At 33.0% G+C, this 19,003-nt stretch overlaps 1 protein-coding gene across 1 annotated transcript in view; it reads right to left on the bottom strand.

The window, feature by feature from the left end:
• The window catches only part of LOC108695127, a 43,892-nt gene that overhangs the window by 2,816 nt on the left and 22,073 nt on the right, over positions 1 to 19,003 (bottom strand). Inside the window, exons 2-11 of the mRNA XM_018204886.1 lie at positions 16,640 to 16,776; positions 13,549 to 13,837; positions 12,633 to 12,895; positions 9,815 to 9,967; positions 8,917 to 9,111; positions 7,439 to 7,827; positions 6,300 to 6,536; positions 3,212 to 3,391; positions 1,418 to 1,565; positions 355 to 621 (exon numbers count right to left, since the gene is read on the bottom strand). Of these exons, the coding sequence (XP_018060375.1) occupies positions 355 to 621; positions 1,418 to 1,565; positions 3,212 to 3,391; positions 6,300 to 6,536; positions 7,439 to 7,827; positions 8,917 to 9,111; positions 9,815 to 9,967; positions 12,633 to 12,895; positions 13,549 to 13,837; positions 16,640 to 16,776 (2,258 nt within the window). The remainder of the gene's footprint in view (positions 1 to 354; positions 622 to 1,417; positions 1,566 to 3,211; positions 3,392 to 6,299; positions 6,537 to 7,438; positions 7,828 to 8,916; positions 9,112 to 9,814; positions 9,968 to 12,632; positions 12,896 to 13,548; positions 13,838 to 16,639; positions 16,777 to 19,003) is intronic.

Raw genomic sequence — 19,003 nt, 5'->3', positions numbered from 1 at the left:
TAACTTTACATATATTATAATTACAATATTTTAATATAATTTACTATATGTAAATATGATTTATGTGTAAGATTACCATACAATTAGTTAAATACATATTATGATTATTATAATCATAAGTTAGTGCTATAATTCATATGGTCAAAACAATTATTTTGTGGTTGTCCCAAAAAAATGACTATAAATTATAGTTAATTTATGGTTATTCCAACCATTTTGTTCTCTCAGTGTAGTTTATTAAATGTTTTCCATGTATTGAGAAAATGGATTTCGAATATAATTTATCTCTTCATATTTTTTTAAGATTAATGAATAAAAATTAATTTGAACAACATTAAAGCTTATCTCGTTTACCTCGTCATCGTCGATTGGTGGCGTGTATTTAATTTCACCAGACGGCCCTCTAACTCTACGTTTCTGCATGCAAGGCATCGTCTTGACGAAGTCCCAGGTGCCCTCGAAGAAGAGATTGTTGTAATCATCCAAGGCGTCCATAGATAGAATGTTGAAATGTACCTCGACAATATTAGAGGTAGATTTGATATTGATGGGTAACGATCGATTCGAACAGAGACAATCTCGCTGGATGGGCGGCGCATTTGGCCAAGGTAAATCAAGCACCTATAAACAGACAGTAGATGCATCTAACCGTCTTTATTCTCGAAAAAACATAATTTATTATTTTTTGATCAATATGTTCGTTTCATCGATGAAGAAACTATTTCAGATAAATGTTATTATTTCGGGCGATCTTGTTATTATTTTTTAAAAACGCTTTGCAATTATTAAATAAAAATGCTTTGGATACACATAAAAACAAAATCTCGAATTGATAAATCGAGATCTTGTTGAATTACGATTCCAAAACCATATTCCACCTGTCTTATCTACGTTATTAAATACCGAGTTAATAGAAAGACATCGTGGTACACGTCTGAGTCTGATTCATGTCGGTATTGACTACTTAGAAACTTTGAAGCCTGTCGGTTTACTTCGGTTTACCGTGTTTGGATTCGGAGATTGCTGATACTTGCTATCGCAAAGCCACCGTTAATTACTCGATCAAAGCCACCTGTTAATACTTCTATGTAACTTCTATTGTATCTCTAAGTTTATCACTGATAACTTTTCAACTCGTACTTTCCAAGATGATTTGTTCCAAGATAATTCGTAGCTCACAAAAGGCTATTGTTTAAAATGTTCTATACATAACAATTCCTCTTTTTTATATAGGTTTTCAAATTTTGTAGGTTCAAATTGAAGTAATATCAAATATCTACAAAACCGTATACACAATAGTTCAAACAAATCAATAATTTTATGATATATCGATAGTAAAATTTTATTTTCGCACGAGAGACATACAATAGAGTTAGCATAGAACTAATTGCAATTACTGGAAGTTTCAATTACGCACCTTAACCGAGAAGTTCTCAGAGTCAACGCAGAGCAGCCTATTGAAATCAGAGTTACCAATGTTGCGGCAGGTGCGATTTCCATTGAGAAGCTTGTTGAACCTCAGCTTCACCACCTCGTCGTGTTCTCCTTCGAAGCGGTACACGCAGCTGCAAAACCAGTTCTGGCCTGCACTTTCAGTATTTAATCGAATCTACATGCCTTGCCAACCAGGCAAAGGAATCGGCTCAGTGATCGATACTGCAGGAAGATTACGAGGAGCATCGAAGGTTGGACGCTCGTTAATTGAAAAGCGACCAAAGTGATTCTAGGGGGTGGATCATGGCAACGTACAACCACCATTACCGTATTCCTGGTCTCTTTTAGGATATCGCGGTTGGATTATCTTGCCAGAGAACATTCCTGCTTTTCATTACTTAGATTGGAAATGAATTTCTTGGTAAATGCAAATATCAGTATTAAAAAGATCAAATACAATCGATTTTACTGTCTCGTAAATATACATAGAAGTGATTTAATAGTTCAGTGAATAAATATTTATTTGAACAAAACTTTCAGTTTAGAAAACTTAGTTGCAAATTTATGTTCTGTAGTAGAGGATTTTTTAATGCAAGATGATTTACCGCATTTCTAAAGTATTATGTAAAAAAATAATAAGTAAGATAAAAATATAGCTGTGTGTGTAATATCGGACAATATGACAGAAATTTTGCTAGCAAGAAGACTTCGGTTTAACGGCGTGAAGTTCGTTTTATGAATGTCGTAAAGCTGCAGTCTAACTGATATTTTATCGAGATTGTAGAAGATTCGATCCTGTGAATAGTAATAAAAGAACGCGCGGCTTTACCGTCAAAGACGAGGCATAATATGTTCGTCCCATAGGTGCGTGCTACGTGTCTCTGCCTCATATATCTCAATAATATGCATCGATAATATGCAACGACGTAAAAATTTCACGAGATTTCAAGATTTGAAAAATAATATAAATCGCGATAAATTTATTATACGAAACACAGAGTGAATCACTAGGAATTGTAAATTGCATCTTACATATTTTTTATGTCTTCAAATATAAAAAAACATCTTTAAAAGTTTTATAATTCTGATAATACTCTATAATATCGATTTATAATAATATTCGTAAATAAAAACTTACATTTTAACATTTTAATCTACATATGTAATTTTTTTATAAGAGAGTAGCTAATACAAATAATAAAACTTGGCTTTTTGATTAAGCAATACACATCATGTACATTTTGTAATCGTCATTTAGCGTGTAGGGTTTGCGATTTTAATCTTATCTTCAGTTTCGTAATATGCCAGTCGTCGATCATAAAAGGAAGATATGGAAGAATAATACAATTTATGACAAACCGATCTACGACACAATGCGGTTTGTTAATAGTAGATCTGTTAATAATGGACTATGAATTGACAAATGATAACGAGTTGACGATATCATAATGGCGTCATTATATCGTTGCATTAGCTTTCATGACGGTATTCCAAACCGATACGATTTTATTATAGACGATAAATATCTAACTATCATTATAACGCTGTATCGGCAAATGAATTAATCACAGATAAATAATATCAATAAAGAAGCTATTACACAATCATATTATAAATTTCATAATAAATTTCAATACACGAGATTCACGTACTTGGCAATTACTGAAATTAATTAATAAAAATCTTGTACAACAATGCATATTTCGATAAGCAAATTCAAAGGAATGTCTCTTTTTACTTAAAGATATCTCTAATTTGCTATTATAACAGCTCTTACCTTATGTTCTTCGATCCTCCACGACCATATAGGAATATGTCGCGCGGTCCTTGAAACTTACGATCTGAATAATGGTCTCGAGTCCGACTGTAGAAAATGCGAGAACACGGACCGCTGCCGTAAGGATCGCCATCCTGGTGAAGATCGACGAATTCATACATAGCACGAAAGTTTACAGGTCTGGAAAAAAATCATATCAAACTAATAAATTTATGTTAAAATAAAATTTTAAGAAAAGTAAATTTAATCAGATGTATAAAAAAAATATATTCTATCTGGGCCGTAGCCAACAGAATTTTTTGTTTAAGAAGGGCCAAATGTTGAAATTTTTTAATTCGGGGGAAGGAAAAAATAGTCAAGTAGTGTGGATTATTAGATTTGTTTTTATATTAATATAATTTTATATTAATATAATTCTTTCTTCTTTTCAAAATTAATTTCTTGTGAGTACTCGTTAAGCATAATTCGTAAATAAATATTTTTGTAATTATTTTTACTCTTTAAATTTAAGGAAGCCACGCCCTCTTGTTTCTTCCCCCCATGTATTTTATATATTTATAAGATTAATTCGCGAAACAAAGACATAAGAGAAAAATTTTATAATCGATAAATCTTCATCATCGTAATGATAACGCAACATCTCCAACTTCGTCGAACGACAAATTAAACCCGGGAATGATGATAAACCTCATGCGGGAACGTATGTATCAACGTGACAATAACAGCGCGCGAGAAAGGGTTAATAGGCACCCCTGTCCGGAGGCGGGTTCGGTGCACTGATGAAGATCGACGAACCCTAGCGGATTGTGAAAGGCGGCGGGCCTTGAAGAGAGACGTTGCACCGGCGGTTGCGGAGATGTTATTAAATCGGCTCGAGCTTATTATAAAGCGCCGTGCGCCGCGCCGGTAGGCTTTACCTCGCGCGGAAAGGATTAACTAGACCGTGCGATGCATCCGCATTGCACGTCACTCACTGTCGGCTATCACGCCCGAACACGCCGTATCTACACATCGATAGACACGTGCGAGAGGGGAAAAAAGACTTATTGTTAGAAAGGGAAGAGGACGATGACATGGAGATACTCTCGTCAGACATGGCATGATAAACGGATGTAACGCGTGCGAAATGTGAATCGGAGTGTGTCATCGGCGGGCACGCCGCCATGGAAAAACCAACTCTCAATTATTCATCGGCAAACGCCGATCTGAATCTTTGTCCGCGTTGAAGGATCGTCAAAATTATCGTGCACGAGTACGACGGAAAATAACAGGGAGTGATGCGAATACTCTGCCGATTAACGTCACAAAGACCGATGTAATCGGTCGATTTAATTACCATTCAACAGAGGTGAACATTTTTATTATATGTATACGCGCAAATAGTGCGCTTAATCTCATTTTTAATAGCAATTCCGTTATAATATTGAATCAGTTTTCAGATTGTCAGCACTTTTTCCTCTCCCCATTTGTAAATTAATTATCTACAAAAGCTTTCAATGGAGCATACAAAGCATGCTATTTCATTATATTTAGATTAACATCCATGAATGGATACAACGCGTAACGCGATGTGGTGTGAGCGCGACAAATTGATACGCAAATACGAGCGCACCTGAAATTTTTCATGAAATCTGCTTCTTCGTGTTATTAAAATTCACATTTTCTCATGCGCGACACGCGAGTTCATTTAAATAATTTTTATATTTGTGGAGCAACGAATCAAGAGATAAATGTAACACCTTTCGCACGGATGGAAAGAAGCGAAGGAGGAGTAAAAAAGATGGAAAGAGCTGCGTAAAATTAAGCAAATGGGATGTGGAAGCCGCCGTCGCCGCGTGTCTCGGCATTCCTCTGAATTTCCGCCATCCTTTCAGCGTGAGGGAAAGGAAAAAGGGAGAGAATCTCTCATGAATAATCTATGTAGGTAACGGAGGAGAGAGAGAGAGAGAGAGAGAGAGAGAGAGAGAGAGAGAGGAGTGAGAAAGTAACATCACGCGGTGGCGAACGAATGAAACGTGTTACCGTAGCAGATATTGCGCGTCGTATTTCTATAAAACGTTTCCGCATTCGCTTGTAACTCTCCGGCGGTTCGATCCGACAATGTTGTAAGCAAATCGATAAGTGAAACACGAGATTACGACAAGTACAGGTTGGAGCACTGCTTCTTAAACGTTTTATTATTTGCCGATACAAATCGTCAATACGTTCGCTCGAGATTTTTTTCAGAGTTATTTGATCCCCGAGTTATTTGATCAATTTTTTGATTAAAATAAAAAAGTCGTTGTAAAACGTTTTAGGTATATCTTATATCTTAGGTACATCTTAGGTGTATCTTTCAAGTTTTCGAATTTTCTACAGATTTGAAGTTGCATTCACATGGATGCTCTTTTCAATTTTTATTATTCTTTTCTATTTTTCGAAAAATGTTCAAATAATGATTGGAACTAACGATGTTAAAGAGAATTAATATATCATTTTTTGATGTATAAAATATTAATTCTACGACTAATATAACATATTGATATTTCTCACTTGTTCATTCAAATTTCTAGAGTATAATTAATTAAGGAATAAGCCATGAAAATTATATAACTTTGCAAACAGGTATTAAAAGTTTTAAGTAGACTAGTGAATCTGACTAAATTAGAATATAAGTGATGCTTTAATTCGAACATTAATTTCACTTTTAGTATTAAGAATATTAGAATTTCTTTGATAATTTAATTATTTTTTTTGTAATAAAATGTGATACTAAAAGATATTGCTTGTTTTCTATATTAAGCAGCAGTGAAAAAATTTTATGAAATACTGCAATAAATAAATAGAAAATAGATTGATAAACAAATATTACAAATAAAAGAAAGAATTCTATATTTATAGTTGAAACGGATGTTGGTATTTAATATTCGAAAAAATTAAATTTTTCAAATATATTTTTTAGTTCTATAAACTGTGCGCCGATTCGATTTGTCAGACTTGAAAGGCAATCGTAAATTGAAGTCGGAAATAGTATTACAAGTTACATTAAATATTAATTTAATAATGATGCTAATAAGCATGTTAAAATAAATAAAAACTAAATACTTGCCTGAGCGCTGTCGACTCGATCATACGCATTTCTATAGTTAGACTACTGCCAGAGGAGACGAAACTTTCTACTAAAGAACACGGACGACTGGTGTTTTGTAGAATAGCATGATCGCAAGTCTTCGGCACTTTGTCCTTACAATATCTCGCTAACAATGTGGTATTGCTCGAGGGACGCGCAAGAACGGGTTGAATTGGATCGCCCATTCTTTCAGCGTAACGTTGACGTTCCTTTTCACTGAAACAAATGTTGAATCTGTAGTTCTTTTCACAAACACTAGACGTTGGTAATTGAGAAAATCATCAAAGATTAAGAAAATTAATATATTAATCATTAATAAATAAATAAGAAAGAGAGGGTGTCACAATAAAATTGACGAAACATTTAATAACTCTGAAACATCATTTTGCAATACGAGTGCGAATAGTTATTTCCATTGTATTTTTGCCTGTTAAACATAAATCTGTTGGCAAAAGTTGACTGTCACGTTACAATTTTGAGAAAAATGGCATTAAAGGGGCCAAAAAATTGTGACGTGATTGCCAAATTTAAAAATGTAACAAAAAACCATTGTTTGATTCGCTTCGAATTTCGATTGAATTTACCTCTTTAATGCGTTAGAATATCTTTTTCATCAATTTTTCATTAAAAAAAAGGCTCGTTGACTCGAATTTCGATTCTATTTTACCTTTTCAACGTATTGGGACATCTTCGTCAATTTTTAACGGATTCATGTTCAACAGGCAAAAATACATCGGAAATGACAGTCACTCGTGTTGCAAAAAAAGGGTAAAATTTTGTTGGATAGTTCGTTACATGGGAAAAGAATTATCTTTAAATTGGTATATCTCGAAAAAAATTGCATCGAAATGAATCAAAATGCATTTTAAAGTAAAAAATTGATCTTTTCATAGAATTAAGGAAATTAAGCAAAAAATTAGTGTACAGTATTTCGAAAACCCTCAACAGTTGTTTTTGTCTTTTCGATACTATTTTTCCTAAAATTGACGTGATAATAATAATCAATCTGAAAGTAATAATCAATCTGAAAGTAAAATAAGGTAATTCCCTTAACATAAAATAAAATAAAATAAGAAATATCTCTCCTAATAGCCAAATCGAAACTTGTTATCATTTACCAAGCAACATCGTTACATTCCGATAACGGCATCATCTCGCCATCCCAGACCATCAGCGTCGTCGAGCAATCCTCGTCGGTGCTAGACAGACTGGTGCCTACGTGGAATTTGAGGATAGATAGCCAGACGCGGAATTGCGGCTGCGGTGGTCTCGGGGCTGGTCTTCTCCAGACTGTACCCGGTCTTTGTTCTGGAAACTTTGGTAGTGGGCGCGGCGGCGTCGGACTCGGCAAAGTGGGACCAGCTCCACGAAGATGATACAGGCAGGTGCTGTTTCTTGGCAGTGAGTGACGTGGCGATGCCAGGATGCCGCCACCTGTGCCCCTTAGCCAGAATTCGCAACGCTTATTCTTGGCATAGGTCGGTGATTCGGCGTCTACGAACGTGACCTGGAAGCCGACGCGCGTTCATGTTGTGTGCAGTCTCGGTAAAACCGGGCTTCACCCTCCCTTGCCGGAGGGGTGAATTCGAATTGGTCGAGCGATTGCGTGTTCACAGTTCTATCTGATGCGAATGCATTCGCTGCGGTGTGTCGTTAGGAAATTTTATACAGAGTTACACAAATGTCTGTGATATTGTTGTTTCTGCTTCAACGAGCGGAAGCTCGTTAGATTTTATGTGCGATCAACGAGATAAAAGTAGTACCTAAACGACTTTTTCGGTAATACGAAAATAATTATTTATTTCAATCTTTTAAAGATGAGAGTTACTTTGCTAGAAATATAAAATAAAATTAATTTCGTTTTACCTTTATCGCGATAAATATAAAAATTTTTCTTCACTCGACATTTTGTTGCTTTAATTGATAATACTGATCAACAATAATTTTGTTAATTGAGTGATTTTGGTTAATTCTTATATATTATCTTTTCGTGCTGTGATTTTAAAAATTAAGTTAAAATTTATCCTACAAGCTCCAATTTTTGGAAACCAATATCTCTCCTTTAAAAATTTACATTTTAATTAATAACAACTACTAAATTTACATTTTATTTAATAATAACTTCTTTGTATGAAGATTTTTTTTTTATTAAAATGATTTATTTTTATTTAAAGCCTTTTATATTTTTAGTGGGAAATCAATAATTCTTTCCTATAAATCATCTATTTATCTAATTGTAAGTAAAAGATATAATAGAAGAATTTGTAAATGCATGTTATATTTATAACTTTGCTCTTCTCATAAATTTGGGAAACAGATTTGTGAAATCAGTGGGGAAAATATTATAAGAAACATCCTATCAGATTTAACATAAGAAATGTGAAATTTTGTCAATCAGTGTAATCAATTAAATAGTATAAAATATCAAAACGTTTTCATGCAAGACGCAGTTTATTTTCCAAAGTTCTTTTCCTGAAGTTATGTTATATTTATACCTAAAACATTGAATTTTAGAGGTGATTAAGTAGGAACGGACACGTTAGACATTAATTAAGGTGGCCATTATGCAATTTATGGAGAGAGCTTGCTCACGTACTTGCACTTCTAATTGAAACCCATGTAGAGAATGGGGAGGCGTCGGATGTAAGAAGGTGCCATAAGGAGAGGTAGTAAACTCCACAAGGATTTCCGGACCGCTGCTGATGGCCTCCGGCACCGGCTCCCCACCGCCACAAAATTTTAAGATTACGGGCTCCCTTGTGGTGTATCCATCATACACTGTTACGTAGTCCTATAAAGACAAATTTCTCTGTTCTCGAAGGAATAGATAATGATACAATAAAGTTTCGTATTTAGATCAAGTTTCCAACTACGAAGATTATATGAAATCGACGTAATTTTCGATATTTAATAACGATATTTAATTCGTTCAATTATTACAATAAGTGAACATATTTTTACCAAATTATGTTTAACGTTAAAGAAATTATTTATTAATTATTAATAATAATAATTATTAATAATCATAAAAATTATTTCACTAATCATTAAATGTTATATTTTAAGATCACCCGATTGTAAAAAATTCAACATTATATTAACAATATTAGTAAAAAAAATTTTATACTTTTGGAAGGCATAGCGAATTATCTTAAAAGAAACGGGCAGGAAGCCTTGCAGAGCCCTCACCCAGAATAAATCACCGCAGGGGTGTTTAGTTAAACTTGTGTGGCTGCGTTTAATTCTTTGATTCGCGATTACATTCGACTCCGTCTATTGGGATGAAAGTACCTCGCATTTGGTTTTTCTCAATAGTGACAAAGAATGCAAAACTGAAAGTTTCTTTCTCTGGCAGGAGATCACTATGCAAAAGTAGCGCGACTGCTTAGTATACTGGTCACGTTGCTCAGCGTTACAGCCGGATGTTTTCTCTTTCTCTGTTTCTGTCTCGAATTTATAACAGCTAATCCAATTTTCGCTGTGGTTTTACGTACCTGAACGACGTCGCAATCTTGCCAGAGACGCAATTCCCGAGGTGGCGCCTCGGCCTGAGTTGCTGGTCGCGCTCTTACAGCTACCAATTGGCCTCGGGGCTGTTTTACGTGTATTAAAGCATGCTTGCCCGCAGGCACCTCGTGCTGTCTCACCTACACGAAATATGAATCAGTCTATTCGTACCTATACGAAATTTCTATTCTTGTCGCATGATAGAATTTCTTATCGTAATCTTTAAATGCATCTCGTGTGTTGCATTTATGCACAGCGTAGCATGATTTCATTTATATTCCTTCAGCGACATCGCTGAAATTCAAATATAAATGTAAATGTAAGTGTTATAAGATTTTACACCGAATATTAGCATCAATTTAAATTTTTTTTACTCATTTTTCATATGCAAAGTCGAAGTTCTTATTTTTAAAAATTTCATTTAATTTCTTTTATTTAAAAAATATATTTTAAATAGATTTAATGGATTCATTACAAAGTTTCAGTAATAAAATGAATTAATTGTTTATTCTTTCTTGAAAAATGTCGTTCGATAATAATAATTTTTCTTACAATTAGAATAACAAATAGTGCTCTATTAAAACAAATTGTATACAGTTATATATATTAAATATAAAAATAAATTTTAAATTTTACACATACACTTTGCGATTGATCTTTAAACTACCGACATTTTTTCATTAAAATAGTGATTCTTTTTTTTCAAAAATTTTTCTGTATAAGTAACATACACATGGTGTAAAATTTCGAGATTTGTGCAGAGTCACAAAAGTGGCTTTTCCGGCAAGGACATACAATTAAATATAAAAAATGTTTATTTTCTCAAAAATAGTATATTTTGGGGATTTTTGGTATCGCTGATTCCAATTCTGAGCATAGATTAATAAAATTTCGAGCTCTAAGCGCAATATTGACAACATAAACGTATAGACTCAGAATTTTCCTTTATTCAAAGTTAATGACATGAACGTAGAAAATTTGTAGCTCCTTTTTGACTTTTCTTTTTTGTTTGGTTTAAAAATTTTTTTGTATTTTTTGTATTTTTTTAAATTTTTTGTATTTTTTTACTTCTTTATTTTATAATTTTTATTTTATAATTTTTTAATATATTTTAATTTTTTTTGTATATTTTTCAATACTTATATTTTTTAAATATATTTTGAGAAACATGTATACAGTTATGTTTAATACAATATTAGTATTGAAAATAACACCAAAAATAGTGTTATTTTCAATACTAACTACACTCAAAAGCCACAAAAATGACTTTCCCGACAGTCTAAAGATTAAAAGTAGAATGATTAACAAATGACAATAACAAATTGTTGAATCGATCTATATCTAGATATCGATAACTCCATCGTGCTGAGTTAGTGTGCGATATAATAGAATAGAACAGAGTTGTAACAGAGTTTCTGAATAAGATAAACTTTCGGTAGAAATACACCGATGAAAATTGCTTCCTCTCGTAATCGAAGTCTATCTAGTGCAAGTCCCACGAGTGTCTGTCTGTCTGTCTAGTTGTATACGAGAAGAATAAATGACCATCTCCAGCATTGAAACGGAGGCCGTAAATTCTAGCAGAATCTTCACCTATTTCACCTATCGACTCCGGAATGACTGAATAGAAGGTTGATTAGTTTCGCGACGTCGATTCCCAATAATACATCAAGGACGTTGACATTATTACCAGTGGTTTTTATTTGATGATAAATTACAGCTTTTATATGAAATAAAATTGATTATTTACCAACGCTAGTAGACAAGTGAGAAGAGAATAAGGAAAGAAGAATAAAACTGAAAGAGAATAATAAAAAGGAAGAAAGAATTTTAAATTTCTTCTATTCTTTTTAATTAAATTTACGATAAAAACAAAGTTTGGTGGCGCCTTTCCAATTTCTTGTAAAAACATCGCCAGTCTGTTTTGCTCGCGTTTAGCAACTTTGTGCTTGGCTACTGACCAATTTTGAATCTTTCCTGTGAAAAAAAAATTATACCGACCAGAAACTCGTCGTTCGCGTTGATTTACGTGACGAAAAGGGGCAGCAAACCTGCGCGGTGCCGTGAGATGTTAAGAGAAAATAATGGTTACAGGCAAGAGACCGTCCGAAAATTCGTTAACCGCGTATGAGAGAAAGGGAGTCATTTTTACGACTTTTCTCTCTCCGCCGCAGGTGTGTCTGCTTGAAACAGAAATATGAGCGGTGTCAAGACTCTAGGGAGAGGCTCCCCGTCTGACTATGTCGATCATATATCACTGCCGCGCATCTGCTCGACAACGAGCAAATTAATTCGGACGATGATACATTATGCTAACGATACATCCGACACGACGAAAGCGTTTCCCTAATGAGCAGCCAATTTTTTGTGTATTGTTACCGAGATTGCGCGTTACTGTTAAAAATTCTGTACAACTGCAGAAATATCTACGACAAATTTACTATGATATTAACATTATTAATAATAAATCATATAAAGATAAAAATTAAGCCAATATAGGCTGACACAAGATATACGTTTTTAAAATTATTACTTCATTATAATAAATAATTTAATACATATGTATCAAATTATTTATTATAATAAAAAAATATATATCTTATATCGGCTTATATTAATTTAATTTTTACATTTATATGATTTAATTCTTATACAGCCTTTTTTTCTCGTTTTATATTATACGAATATATTACAAATATTATTTGAATCATTATTATTATTTTATAATGTTTTTTTTTAATTACAATATAGGACAAAAGCGCACCACGTTTTGCCAAGTACGACAATAATTTAAGCGAGCCTTACCGCGTAATAACAGGTGAGATTGCGAGGATAGAGACCGGGAAAGTTAGGCGACTGCAATCTGCACTTCTTCCGGTCGCAGTCGGTGAATATACGGGAGCAATAAGTCCCGGATATTAGGTCCCCTAAGAACTGCTCGGAGCTTGGTTTCGTAGGTGATGGCACGTGTTGCTCGACCATTTGCACCGGCATCGCCATCGACGTGTTCGCGTACTCCGCGGACGTGCGCTCGGTCGACGCCGGCGTCCCGACGACCTGTGTTATTCCTGACCACGTGACATTGGAATTTTAATCATCGGCGAAAATATCGGGAAATTCTTTGTCTGCGCAATTTTAATCGCCGTGCAATTTTGCGAACAGGATAAGTACAAACTTGGAATAATCCCTCAAGTATTTACTCGGGAAATATATTCGAGTGTTATTAATCAATCAAGATGAGAATTTGTATAGTTGAATTAAAACATACATTAAAACTGTCACAAATAAATGTCTTTAAAATCGGAAGGCTTATATATTTTATAAAATCCCAAAGAGTAAAAAATATAAATATATAATTATAATTTCATATTATATAACGTATTATAGACAATATATTATAGACAATAAAAATAACGTAATAGTCTATAATATTTTCTATATTAAAAATTTTTAATAATATACATATAGTTTAAAATAATAATAGTAATAACAATTTATGTAAAATAGAATAAATCGTAACAAATAAAAAGTTTTGTTAAATTTTAGTCAGACAATATTTGTAAATTGAAAATAACTTATTCTAACTTATTCCGAAATTAATTTCAATTCAAATAATATACGATGCTTATCGAAATTTATTGCAGGATAAACGTCGAACGTGTACGTGGACTAAGCTTCGATAAACGTGCTCGAAATTTGTAATCGAAAACTGATCACCTACCGACGAAGGGATTTCCGTAGCGTACCACCGCGTCGGACTTCTTGATCATCTTGTACGCCATTCTAAAGTCGAAGTTGAATCCCGTCTGATCTTTGCTGAGCCTGAGTAGCTTGAGGATGATCGAGACGCTGGGTGTTTCGCTGTAGTAGATTGCGGGTCCCCAAGACGTGCCACACCAAAGTCCGCCGACGTCAGGACGCTCCACTTCCGAGATTTGCAGGGACCCGTCGGGACATCCTGCCGCGGTGAACGATACGAATTTGCCTAGAGTAAAGCTATCGAAGGTCAACTGCAATAAAAAAACATGTCGTGAAACTTATCGTCGAACAAATGATAAGTAAGGATCATTTGTACACAAAAAGCATAAGTTGTAAAACATAAGAAATAAAACATAAGAAGGAAATCAACATATGATTACGTTCACAACAATTTAAGAAGCCGTAAACCGTAAGCTCTAAGTTTTAAATGATGATATACCGATCGCAGAACTTATGCTTTTAAGCCGTAAAAATTGGGTTTTGCAATTCGCTTAAATCTAACGATTAAAGCCTAAAGATTACGCAAAAACAATTTAAAGACAAAAATTATTATCACTTAATGCCTTTGACTTATAACTTGAGGCTTCTTTAAAGCAAGATTATGGATCGAGCATAACAAGGTTTGTGACCCAAGACTATTGGATTTGCTTACGTTTTACTGCCAAAGTCTTTTTGTGTGTCATGGCCCTATTACTTAAGTTAAGAGACAGAATTTCTGAGTGGTATCGTAAAAAAAATTAATGTAATGCAAGAGAGCAAAACTTAAAAGAAGGTTGCTAAAATCTCATATTTTAATTTATGGTAACTTGTGAAATTTCCTGCAGAAATGACACTTGTTTTACTAAATACATATTTTCCATTTTTTTTTAATTAAAATTTTTTAAATATTTCTTTTGTTTGTATTCCATACAACTTTAACGACTAAGTTCCGTAGTCGAAAATAAAACGAATGAGTGATGTTACTGTAGAAACTTCTTTTTTACACGATGCCAAGCAAATAAATTCGTATCGGCGTCATCGACCATTGCTCAAACTGTCAGCAATTGATAGTCGGTACAGTTTTTCATTCCGCCCGTCCACCCTACGCGATTAAAACATCGGCAAGTCTCGCTTTGACAGTGATAGAAAGCAGTTTGCAGGCGTGAACGTCGATGTGATAAAGATTTGAAGTACTTATTATGAATAATGCATGAATTGCCTAAGAATTATATCAATAATGAAATACTTTAAGATTATGTGATCATCAATTAAATCTTAATTATTTATACTATTTTTTTATTACTATTTCTTAAAAACTTTTTTATTTTGTTATTCATGTATACGTAATTAAAATAAATGATATTCAGGTAGAGGAATAAGCAGAAACTCATGAATTGTGTTAACTTAAGTATATTGTCAGATGCAATTCTGCCTGGCTGCCGCACATTTTTGTTTTACATCATTGTGACTTTTAGCGTGGTTGCGGCTTCTTTGACGACCAGTAAACATCTGTACGCAGACCACCGGCATGTACAAGGGATTCTCATGACTTGCGCTATGCAGATATGAGAAAGCTAGCAAATATTGCTGCGCAAATAATTCGACAGCTGGAGGCAAAAGAGTTTTTGTGCACTCGACAAAGTTTTCGCGCTCTCGGAAACTCGGTGTACGGTAGTTTTTCAGTTTCATGTAATCGTCGGAAGAGACGCGACCGAATTAAAAATTCCACTTTTAATTCCTCAACGAGAGCCGAATAAAAATAATTTCCTTCATTGCCATACGAGAAATGAATCAGTAAAAGTGACGTTTTTCGGAATTGTTAATGTTTCGGAATTGTTAATTGTTATGTCAATCATTAATTCCTTGCCTAGAATATTGAACAGGTTGAACTTTAAAGACATAGTTGATTTTTTTATTACAAATTCTGATAAATAAATTTTGTAAAAAATAAATAAAATATAATCCAATTTCTATATGATAGTAAAAATTATTGTTAAAGCTTTCATAATTACAAATATCACACACATGTCCGATAAGAAGTTACTGAAAGTAGTCAGCTGTTATTTCTAAACGTATATAGAGAATAGGAAAAATAAAATATTTTTTAATAGAGGATGTTTGGCAATTTTATTTATATATAAAGTAAAAGCAATCAGAATTATTTTTATTATCAGTTACTTTATATTTAGTTATTTTATATTTATTTAGTAAATGTTTATAAAAATATTGCCAATCTTAGTGATATATATTTTCAAAATGCTAAATACTTAACGATATAGTATTTCGAAAATTTATAGAAATTTATTTAACGTTTTTTTTGTTGAAAAAAATGCGATATATTTGGCATTTTATTTTCAAACATTTATCAAATGATACAATATTTATGACTGTACTTTATATTTAAATAAAATGTACTTTATTAAAAAATATTTTATATTTTATTTTATTCTTTCTATTCCCTATGTACGTTTAAAATTAGTTTCAGCAATTTCTTACGAGACATCTTGTAAAAATTGTTTTAAATTTTTAAAATATGAAATTAGATACAATATAAAAGTTTGTACTGAAGACAGGTTGTGTACGAAGGACAAAAATTTCACATTACTGACGGAGAGTTAAAATTCAAATTTTCTTTATCCAATGTAACTGGTTTGCGATTGGCTACATAATTTATTTAAAACTTTTCCATCGAGAGAGAAGAATTCGAGAAACGCATTTCCCGAAAGTAACCGTTCTGCTTGTGCGAGAAAGATAATCATTTGTTGAGACTCTCTGCACAATTTTCTTAATATATATATACGATTCGATAAAAACTTAAGTATTCAGAATTTAATTTGTTACATAAATCCAACGCCATTCTGTTTTCTTCGTTTCTTCATCGAACTATTCGTTACTTCGTTAATGCATACTATAATTAAAGTTTGATTCAGTGTAGCGTAATTTATTGCAAAATTTCCCAGTCGCGCTCTTTTTGATAGTACATGAATAAATCGTCTGACGCTTTTTACATAACAGAATATTGAATATCTTCTCATATCCAATAATTGGATGTCTCAAATGTTTCAACGACTCACCTGCACGATATCACCGAAATCGTCACCTGGCGCGTTGAAGGTAAGCTTGCAAATGTAAGGCACCTTATCTTCCTTCGGTCGATGCAATTCCAGATCGTACGTCTTCCCCACATCGCCATAGTATGTTTTATTGCAAGCTGCAACATAGATATTAAAGTACTTCTATTACTCACTATCTTTACATATACTTATATGTAATTATATGTAAATACTTATATGTAATTGCCATTTTATTTCTGCTTCTTTATTCTTAAGCAGCATTTTTGTCAAGTCTGCAAAAATTATAATTGGTCTGTAAAGTATTCACTATTAATTTATTTAATTGCTATTTTAATTGTTACATATGTTTTTTTAAATAGAGAGAGGATTAAGGTATGATTGATTACGTTTCCAGATATAGATTTTATAATATAAATAAGTAATTAATGTTAATAAGAATAGATTATGAATATACAGCGTATATATTATGTAATTATTTCGGTGATTCTTTCATAAATCGTATAATTTCGATATTGGCAGTTTCCTGTTGTCCAATAATAGAGAAGTACATTGTCTTAAAGTGGATTCCTGTCTTATCTTCTTGAAACCGGTTTCTTACTGCAGCTAACAACGCTGTTACGGCCGTCCGTAAATTTTCTTTCGCGAATAGCATTTTTCAAACCCGGAAGTGCACTTCCCAGGTTCGTGAAAAATCGTATCTGTGGCTAAAAATTTATGAAAAATGAAGGTAGTCAAAGAGTGTCTCCTGCTTCCGCGATACTTTCATCATGTCTTTTCTACAAAAAAAAAAGATATGATGAATGCACAGTGCCGACATTTTTTTATTTATGTAAGAACGTAATTATCATAATTATGTCATTCGACGCGTCCAATTGTGTAGTTCATTTAATAGAACGAAATGTAAGCAATTATTGGATTTGCATTAATTAATTTCTACGATTCTTTTATCTCGATTTTTCGTGAATCTGGTAATAAGTTATTATCCCGTTGGCTATTGCAATGGAATCATTTTAATTCTCTGCTAAATTAGTAAATTCTTTCGAATTGGAGTCGTTGAAATTAATTCGATTACAGGGTTCTCAATACAATCACGAAATTAGAGATTGCAGATTAAAGCGTTCCTAAATTTGTCGTAATAATTTAAGTAACAGAAAATTGATTTAAAGTTTTAGTAAAAATGGACAATATATAGAACGGTAGAAAACGATATAAATACAACACATTCAGATATATTTAAATATTTTTCACGTAATTGAATTCGCGAAATATTTTACCGATACATAGTATTGTATTTGAAATATCTCATATCTAAATGGTTTTATATAGGTTATTTCTAAATAAGTGCGAAAAATTTTAGGAGATAATTCTTTGTTGAAAATTAAGGAGAGTTTTATATAAAAAATATGTAGACCTATACTCCTCTTTAAAAAGTTACACTTCTTCAAGGGGAGAGGTAAAAATAATCCATATAGCACATTTATCCGAAGGACGTCCTTAAAAAGATATCCTCTGGACGTCTTCAAGATACCTCTTGGAAGATTGTACTACTATATGGAAAAATTTTTGTTTATAAAAGATATTAATAAATATTTTTTTTACTAGAAAATGTCTACTAAATTTCATTTTTCTAACTTGTTCAAAATTTGGAAAAAAAACTTAAGTTTTATCTCTCCTTTAAAAAAAAATATGACTCCTCCTAAGGGAGGGATATAAGAATATATGTTTATATAAAAAATTCCTCTTCATTTTTGACAAAGAATAATTTCCTAAAATTTTTCGTACTTATTTAGAAATACCTTGTATAAAATATCAGAAAAAGAGAGTTTGCCGAGTCATAATCCATAGCGCGCATTCCCTTTCCCTCGTCAAACCGCAAGCTGATTCCATCAGAGAGATTACGAGGGGCGATCCCTCGCGGATCGTAGAGCATGCCAAGATAAGAAATTGATGGAAGATGGTAATGAATTATCGATGAGCCGCGTCGTTTGTTTCGTGCCAGGCATTCTGGCTCGATGTTTCGGACGAAGAACGGAAAAGGCATCGTTCACGCGTAATTTTTCCTTTTCTTCATTCATGTTTAATGGTAATTGTGACGAGTTTGGAATAAACGGTGCTCAATCAAAGACCGCAAATAAGACTTTTCACGAGGGACCAATGAAAGACATATACGATCAACGACTTGCGATATTTTCGGTAGAAGTGTACCCACGAGAGAAGTATCGAGTATTTATTTATTTAAGATAGATTCTCGCCACAATGACCCAACATGAGATATCCAAACTGCCCAAGTATATATTGTTAATGAAGACAAATTTAATCGGATTTATCACAATATTTATAAATGTATATGTACATTTATATATA

This window comes from Atta colombica, unplaced genomic scaffold (genome assembly GCF_001594045.1).
Source record: "Atta colombica isolate Treedump-2 unplaced genomic scaffold, Acol1.0 scaffold126, whole genome shotgun sequence".
NCBI lineage: Eukaryota > Metazoa > Arthropoda > Insecta > Hymenoptera > Formicidae > Atta > Atta colombica.
The sequence above is the reverse complement of the archived record's forward strand: the minus strand, read 5'-3'. Positions and strand labels throughout refer to the sequence as shown.